The sequence below is a fragment of the Perissodus microlepis genome, chromosome 7, assembly GCF_051167445.1.
Source record: "Perissodus microlepis isolate ML-2025 ecotype Zambia chromosome 7, ASM5116744v1, whole genome shotgun sequence".
NCBI lineage: Eukaryota > Metazoa > Chordata > Actinopteri > Cichliformes > Cichlidae > Perissodus > Perissodus microlepis.
The window spans coordinates 63,104,222-63,112,860 of NC_140467.1; the positions used below are offsets into that span (position 1 = coordinate 63,104,222).

The following is an 8,639-nucleotide window of genomic DNA, read 5'->3' on the forward strand; positions in this document are numbered from 1 at the left end:
AAATATTCCTCTGTCTCAGCTGACTCCTCTTTCCTGCTTGATTCTTTTCTTCATCATAATTGAAATGGAAGATGTGCAGTCCTCTGACACATCTTCTATTTCAGTTTCACATTCTGAAAATTCAAGAAACTTCAAGAAGCCCAGTCACTTTCTTTCCAAGCTCCTCAGACTACCATGTGCTGGATGCCTGAGAACCTGCTTGAACATCGTTCAGATTCTTCATCACTTTCCTTCACTTCATAGCCTTCTTCCACTTCTGCAGGTGGGTGATGTGCTTTTTCAGAGAAAGGGTAGCATGTGCTCTAAATATTGACAATATTTTCTATATCTTCTAACCCTGGATCTTCCTGAACAGTGATTCTCTCTCCTCATTATACTAGAGGACAATATGTGCTTTGTTCTACTGGTCATTGCTTTGCACAACATGGTAAAAAAAAGTATGCTCATCAAAGTATGCACATCTCCAGTGCAATGGAGGCTTGTGAGCTACTTTCTGTGTATGTATTATTGTAGGGTCTACCTTACAATACGAAGCACCTTGATGCGACTGTTGTTGTGTTATATTATTCAACCTTTCAGGTTTGTTCTGGCAGGCTCAGGAAAGCCAGCAGGCTGCCCTGAGTATCCTCTACTTAACTCAAGTGACTCCTGGAGGCAGGCGAGGTTTGCATGAAATAAAAAGCTTTTTGTCTGTTGAGGTCATTTTGTTTAATAGTAACAACAGAAATCCCTCTGGTGTCTTTTCATGAAGACTTTTAAGTGCCGGGCTCGGGTGTGGCTGTGCAGTGTGCTGCTTCTGGGACATAGTGACTCATGCAGGCGTGTTAAACAGGGTCGCTTAGCTGGGAGACATAAACAGGAAGCAGGAGCTACTTTCGTTTTCTTGTGGTGCTCTGACAGCAAACTTCTGTGAAGAAGAGCAACTTTATCTCAGAGGTAAACCGTCTTTCTGCATTTTCTGCTCTTTGCTCACAGCTGCTCTGTTTTTGGACAGTACTCCCCGGATTATGGCGGAGTTACACTTTTGCTGTTTGTTTGTTTCAGCATCTCTCAGTGAAACAGGGGAAAGATTAAGCACGAAGCCAGAAAGCTCGTGTTTGGTGAAAAAGCGTTTGTCCGTATTTAAACCGCAGAAAATGGCTTGTTGGCCTTTAATATGCGATGTATTCCGAGCTGAACTGGGACAAAAAAATCCACGCTGGTGTTTTTGGACCAGGTGGCACACGGTGACGTAACAAACCAGCAGCTGGATGCTGACGTCTTAACGCTGCTCGCCTGTGGAGCTGAAGGTTGAGGGTTCGACTCCTGACTGTGTTTTACTTCATTCTGTTTGCTCACCACGTTACTTTCACCTTCCTCGTCTCTTCCTCACTTCTTCACAGCTGGAGCAGCTACAGCCTGCTGTGACTGGGAGGCCCGGTTACTGGTTGTTGCCAGCTGTTACTGGTTGTTGCTTTTACTGCTGATCGTTGCTTTTACTGCAGCTAACGGCCGCTAACCTGTCGTTCATTCCACACATTCTCAGCATCTATTTTTAGTTTCTATTGTTTTCTCTCAGATTATCAGCTCCATCTTTTCGCCACTTCTTTTGCGAGTGAGTGCACACTAGTGATGGGTCGGTCGGGAACGAAATGGCTGTTAGAGCCGGGTCTTTGAAGTGAACGACACGAGCCGGCTCCTTATCGCGAGCGGTGGTTTTTGTTTTTTTTTTCTTTCTCTCACCCTCTCTCTCTCTCGCACTTTTTCCCGCTTCACTCCGCACGCAGCCTTGTGCTTTACGCTGGGAAGAGGGGGGAGGGGCGGTAGTTACAGTCAGTAGCACAGGAACAGAGCAGGAGGGAGAGAGAGAGAAAGAGAGCCAGGGACATTAGAAAGGTATAGTAATCATCCACAACTATTTTCAGTTGCAGATGATAAAGGATTCAGAAAGTTTATTCATGCAGGCCCATATGACAGAGAATGTGCATCTTATTTTTGTTTTCATATTATAATTTATATTTAATTGTGTTGTGGTTTGCAGTGTTTTGTGTTGTTTCACTTTAAATTTGTAAAAGGAAAAAGCTGAAAATTTAAATAGTTAAAAGTTGAAATGTGAATAGTTGGTTTTTGTATTATATGATTTATTTATTACATTTTATGTGGAGTGAATAAATAAAAGTATATTTACGGTGGCCTCTACAGACAAAACACGTACAAACTTCAAAACACATAAAAACTCAAAACACGTACAAAAGACAACAGAAGTGCTCCAGGATGCTAGGGGGCAGTGTTGAACTTTTGTTACCTAGTGGCTACACAAGCCAGCAAGTACCAACGACCGGATTTGGTGTGTGGTAGTAACAGGTAAGTGAACTTTTTTTTAAAAAAATTATTTGACTATATATGAATGCTTGTGTATAAACACACAAACAATACACATATGCTTTCATGCTTTCAATTGTGTAATTTAAGTGATCTAGTAGCTCTGCTTTGGAAGTTCAGTTAACGCTAGAAATGTGTTTTGGAGTTTGTACGTGTTTTGTCTCTAGGGGCCACTGCATATATTTATATATAAACATATATAAATAAAACCACTTTTTCTTTTTACATTAGTAATTCCTTTTGTGCATAATTTTATATTATTGTTAATAATAAATTAATTAAAGCAACAAAACAACCTGAAGAGCCGGTTCAGAGCCGAAAGAGCCGGCTCTTTTTAGTGAGCCGAACCGAAAGAGCCGGTTCTCTAAACAGAGCCGGAAATCCCATCACTAGAGTGCACAGCGAAGGTAGGGGCGGGGTCTGTCACATAAAAGAGATTTCATTGGACAATCCAGTGTCAGTAATGAAAATGAACCAATGGGATGCTGTTAGGTGCCCGGTATGCCACATTACCAGTTGAGCTCTGAATGTATCCGTCATGAATGATATCAGTTCATCTGAGCTCCAAACATTATTCCTGTGGGCAGACGCTGCAATCAGTGTTTGGCAAAGTCACTTTTAAATGTGTTTATTTATCCAGTTAAAGTAAAGTCTCACTGACATTAAAAATGTCTTTCTTAAGAGAGACCTGGCCAAGAGGGCCGCAGAAACTGCAGCAAGTCTAACAATAGTTCTGTAAAGATATTTTAATCTGCCAAAAAGAACCAGGGTGGTTATAATGTAGGTGAAATAACACAGTCGTTGTAAAAAAACTAAGGTCATTTCTTTATAACCCCTTTGTAAATCCTGTTCACTAAACTCTACTTACCAAGTAAACACATTACAGATAAAACCTCTGGGACCCCGCGACAGGTGAAAATCCATCAAGTAGAAACCATATGTTAATTTTATTATTTGTAAGCCATAAAAACCCTCTCCACACTCTTATAAACCCTAATATGTCCCTGTTATTAGTTTTTTAGACTATAAAATGCTTATTTTATCACAAAAATAATTACATTTTAAAAAGGTAAAAATACCCAGGCCTCCGGGCCACAGAAACCTGGGATATAATGACATTTCTGCAGTAGCCTATAAATTTACAGATAAATTCATGATGTAGCGAGTCCACAAAAGGCAAATCTGTGTGGTTTTTGTGTGTGGATCAACACTGGAGAGTAATCCAAGGTCTTGATTTGTCTTTGAGAGGTAGCTGCAAAGACATGAAGGCGTGATGCCAAAGATGAAGGAGGAACAAACTAAGACTTACTGAGACGTGAGAGGAAGGACTAAAAACCTGCTTGGTTACACACCATGTAATACTGTCATAGTTGCTGGCTTTGGTCCCAGGCTTTCAGCTACGTTGGAGTTTGACTCGAAATTATCTCTCCTATTCACAAGTGAGGAGAGAGTGGAGCTGTAGACAGATGGGTTGGTGAGGGGTCTGCAGGACTAAGTGGGTGAGGAGCTCTGAGCAGAGACACGACTCTTTCACATTAAAAGAAGCCAGTTGAGTTCAGTAGGACGCCTCCTGAGCATTGAAGCATTGATGGATGTGCTTTGATTTGTTGCATTTTTCCTGTTATAAGCTGTCCTCTCTGTCTCTTCAGCTCATCATGGAAATGGTAAAGCCCTTCTTTTCTGCTGCCACAAACATCTACAAGCTGGCTAAAAAGGTGAAGGCCAACAAAAAGCGCTGCCAGCGGATTTCGGTCCGAGTCAAAGCACTCGAGGATGTGGTGAAGTCCATCACAGAGTTCTCTCCACAGGTAGAGAAAGCCCTCGAGGAGCTGATCCTAACTCTGGAGTCAACACAGAAGCTAATTGAAAAATACACTGTAGCCAACTTGGTGGAGCGCATCCTGAAATCGGGCAGCCACGGAGAAGAGTTTGATACGGTGAGCGAGCGGCTCAACGACGCTTACCAGGTCCTGTGTGTAGCTCTGCAATCAGAGCAGAGCAAGATGCTGTACGAGGTGTTTAGACAGAGAGAGACAGAAGACGAAATGGACGGGAAGGAGGACGACACGGAGGTGACCAAATGTGAGGAGAAACTGAATTTGTCTTTAGAGACGTTCAAGCAGAGCTCTTTAGTGTTTTGATCCTTGTTCACCAAAGCGGATTCTGTTCCTCTCAGTGTTTCCACACTTAGAATAAATCCTGTTAAAGCGTTTGGACCAGACTCAGAGTTTGTGTTTCTCTCTGTTCTTCAGTGCTGATGGACTACATGAAAGAGCAGCAGGAGAAAACCAACACCATACTGAGACAGCTGGACAAAGTGGTGCAGATGTGTGAGTACGACATGCTGAGCGGCCCTGCGCAGAGTTGTGTCATAAACAAGTCTGTGAATGATGACTTACTGACAAACCACACATCTTATGTGGAGAAAGTGGGATTTATAATGGAGTCTTTATCTTTTTTGTTCACAGTGAATAAGCCCAGTTTCAGCAGCGTGGCTGTGCGACAGATTAAACCAGATGAACTGAAGTATCAACATCCCAAAAAGCCCTTCAAGACAACAGCGAGCTGCGAGCTCTACAAAGGAGAATATCAGGGATTCCCAGTGGCCATCAAGAGATACATCAACCCCATGAACACCAGTGCACGGTCTGTGCCACAGTTCAGCCCCATACTGGGAAGAAACACAGGAAAATAGTCCTTCCCATTAGAAAATAACACACACATTCACTTATATGCTGTTCCAGCTCAGGCTCCCAGTGCTCTCTGTGTCCTGCTGTATTCACTGCCATCAAACATTTTCTCCACATCCAGAGACGTGAAGTCTATTTTCAACAAGGAAGTCGACACCATGAAGCAGTTTGAGTCGCCCAACATCCTGCGAATGTTTGGAATCTGCATCCAGGATGAGAACGGTGAGCGTGTGAACACAGAGGTGCATATTTTTTGGAACGAGCACTTGTATTTGAGCCAAACCTGAAAAATTAACTGCAGCGCATGAAAACGAGAGCGTCAGCCAACACAGGAAATGCAGTTGATCACTTTACACGTAGATAAGGAGGGTTCAAAAAAGAAAGAAGGACAGATGAAAACAGAAATCCACACCAGGGGCTAACCCTAAAATGAAAACAGGAACTGACAGACAATACTAACACATTTTATCAGCTTAGTCGTGCCTGGCACAGAAGGAACGGACTTCATAGCTTGCTTGGTCACCAGTGATCTCCTGCTGGTACTGCAACTGAAGCATGCATGTCCACGTCGGGGGGGGATCCTCACGGTGGACCAGAGTGCCTGTTACACGCTATCCCCACATATAAATACGTGAAAACATCACAGATAAATACACTCAGTGACAAACCTGTAATAACTTGTCCTTGTGTCTGCCTGTAGGACCCAAGCCTCAGTTCTTCATCATCATGGAGTACTGTGAGAAAGGAAGTCTTCGCCAGGTTCTGGACTCTGACCTCACTCTGACCTGGATCAGGAAAGCTCACATGTGTTTGGATGCAGCACGAGGACTCTATCGGTCAGTGTGTCTGCTTTATTACAGATTCTAACCTAAACTCCAAACAAGTTGGGACCCTGTGTAAAATGTAAATGAAGACAGAATGCAACGATCTGCAGATCTGATCAGGGTCAGAGTTATTTTATCTACAACAGCACACAGAAAAAGTTGGAGGCTGGAACAGTAAGTGGTGCTACGAGGAAAAGATGGAGGAACATTTTGCACCTAATCGGGTTAATGAAGAGGCGAGGGACCATCCCGCTCGTTATCAGTGCTTCGTTCAAAGCCTGCGTCTCTGATGGGTTGGGGATCGTATCAACGAAACTGGCAGCTGGCACATCTGGAGAGGCTCCATCAATGCTGAAAGGTATATACAGGCTTTAGAGCAACATATGCTCCGTCCAGGGAAGGCCTTTATGTTTCTGCAGGATGATGCTGAACCACAGACTGCATCCGTTCCAACAGCACGGCTTCTCAGTAGAAGAGTGCAGGTGGCGAAGCGGCCTACCAGCTGAGAACATCTGGAGCGTCGTGAAACCAAACACAGAACGAAGGAGACCTGGGAGTGTTCCTCTCCCAGAAGTACGGCAGCTTCTGTCCTCAGTTCACACAAAGTTACAGGCTGTTGTTAAAAGAAGAGGAACTCTACACAGCGGGAAACACGGCCCGACTTTTAGGAGATATGTTCCTGCCCTCAAGTTCAAAATGAGCCAATACTTTTTCTTTGCATTGTAAAGTTTCTCAGCTGAAACCTTTGATGTTTTCTGAGTTCTGTGAGTAAAGTTTATGAGGTCTGCAAATCATTACATCGTCTTTAGAGTTGGGCAGCTTCACAGTGACCGTGTCGTTCATAGAGTCATGTTGGTGATGATGAGTTTACCTGTCGTATCTTAGCCTGCACAATACAGAGGAAAAATGGAGGGTTCACGGGTCCATCAACAGCAGCAAGTTCCTGGTGACGAAAGACTACACCGTCAAGGTACTGAAGGCAATGCATGCTGGGATTCCTTGCAGCTGAACATATTTGCTTCATATGACGGTTTGGTTGTTGTTTCCAGCTGGGAGGTTTCAGGCTGTCGAAAACAGAGACGTCTCTGAAAAGGCAGACGGAGGACAGAGCCGTGAGGTCGCTGTGCTACCACTGTCCCGAGAAGCTCCGCGACGCCAGCTTCAGCTACTGCAAAGAGTGGGAGATGTACAGGTGAGACCCCACGGCTGTCGGTCCACAGAGGTGTGCTCAAAGGCCCTCATTCATAAACTTTCTAAAAGATGGACTTAGCTTGTGGGTCTGAAAGTGAAGCTGATGTAGAAGTGACTTACATGTGCCATCGGAGCGAGACTCCTCTGGTTGGGGGTTTGTGTGAAAACAGCTCCTGGCTGACCTCAGAACACTTTACTGATTTCAGACCTGCTGTGGTTTGTCAAATGATCAAATTTCCTTTTGAACTTGTTTCAGTTTTGGAATCATCCTGTGGGAAATTGTAACCTGTAAGAATCCTTTTGAAGGTTTGTATCTAAACTACACTCACTGCAGATTTAAACTAAGATTTGGAGTCCTCTCCATCGACTTCTCCTCCTGACGTGTCTTCAAATGTCTCGTAGGTTTTTCAGATGAAGACATTTATCAGAAGGTTTGTAAAGAGAAGTATCGAGAGCCGCTTCCTGATGACTGTCCTGCAGAACTGGGACAGCTGATCAACGAGTGCCGGGCCTACGGCGGCTTCCAGAGGCCATCAGCTGGAGGTGAGTTCAGTTACTCTGTGACTGAGTGCATGTGTTTACTGTCACGGTGAGACTGAAGTTTCTGTTCATTATTACAGTCTTGATATTTTCTCCTGTGCAGTGCTGCTGGATAAACTGCGCAGTGTGGTGACACAAATGGAGGAACAACAAGACTGATTAGAATCATCCTGAAGAGGAAACACAACGTGTTGATTTTAACTTTTGTTAAACAAACATTAATCAATACCAAATTCAGGGAGTTAACAAAATCCGCACTTCCTGTATGAAAGAGTGCTGCCTCGAAGGCTCATCCTTCGCTCTTTGCTGTCTGTGATCAACCCAAACAGCTGGAAGATTTAGCTTTGTTTGTTCTGCACATGTCTCTGAATTTCAACTGTTTCAAAGATAAATGAGTGGAAGTCTGGACGCTTTACAGTCTTGGAAACATTTTGTTCTTTGTGTTAAAACACTCAAACCACCTTTTTCTGGCAGAATCTCACAAACACCTCAAAGATCCCACAAACAGCTGCGTTACAGCGTATGAAACAAGTCGGTCCAACCTCCTGTGGCGGTGTCAAGTCAGACTTAAACGTCGCCAGCTCTTCTCACAGCTGTCCTGAACACTGCAGCTCAGATTTCACGTGAAACCAAAGAACGACCTCCCCGCTCAAAGCTGTTCCCTTCATCGCTGTAACGACACCTGTTGAAACAACTTGCAGGAAAATGATTTGGTGCAAAGTGCCAAAAGCTGAACTTTGTTCCATTTGCTAAATGAAAAACACTGGTGCAGCTGCCACCTTTTGCTTTTTAAAATTCATTAACCAAACAATTCATCAGTCTCACATTAATCATCTCCAACTCTTTTTCTGCAGATTAAATCTATTCTGCTCATTTCCACCTTAAACATTTGAGGCCAACCATCCAAACCTGCTCGAGCAGCTCTGAATGATTCAAAATAATGAAATCATTATTATTAATAATCACACTGGACCCCGGGGCTGGCCCTCAGACCAGGAAGTCCCGTCTGGTTTGATTATCGGCTAATTTTAAT

At 43.7% G+C, this 8,639-nt stretch overlaps 1 protein-coding gene across 1 annotated transcript; it reads left to right on the plus strand.

Moving 5' to 3' along the window:
• The first annotated feature begins 856 nt into the window (after nt 1-856).
• On the plus strand, nt 857-8,618 carry LOC146384601 (mixed lineage kinase domain-like protein). The gene is made up of 11 exons (XM_084936592.1): nt 857-936; nt 4,011-4,443; nt 4,614-4,691; nt 4,830-5,007; nt 5,173-5,273; nt 5,752-5,887; nt 6,761-6,845; nt 6,925-7,067; nt 7,323-7,372; nt 7,469-7,609; nt 7,710-8,618. The coding sequence occupies exons 2-11, from the start codon at nt 4,017-4,019 to the stop codon at nt 7,763-7,765; spliced, it is 1,395 nt and encodes a 464-aa protein (XP_084792718.1). The 5' UTR covers nt 857-936; nt 4,011-4,016; the 3' UTR covers nt 7,766-8,618.
• Nucleotides 8,619-8,639: the final 21 nt, after the last annotated feature.

Bases quoted from the DNA above. Each gene is read 5' to 3' on its own strand.
- LOC146384601 (XM_084936592.1), top strand. From the start codon at position 4,017: ATGGAAATGGTAAAGCCCTTCTTTTCTGCTGCCACAAACATCTACAAG. The intron at 4,444-4,613 runs GTGAGGAGAAAC...TCTGTTCTTCAG, and splicing joins CGACACGGAGGTGACCAAAT to TGCTGATGGACTACATGAAA. The intron at 5,274-5,751 runs GTGAGCGTGTGA...GTCTGCCTGTAG, and splicing joins CTGCATCCAGGATGAGAACG to GACCCAAGCCTCAGTTCTTC.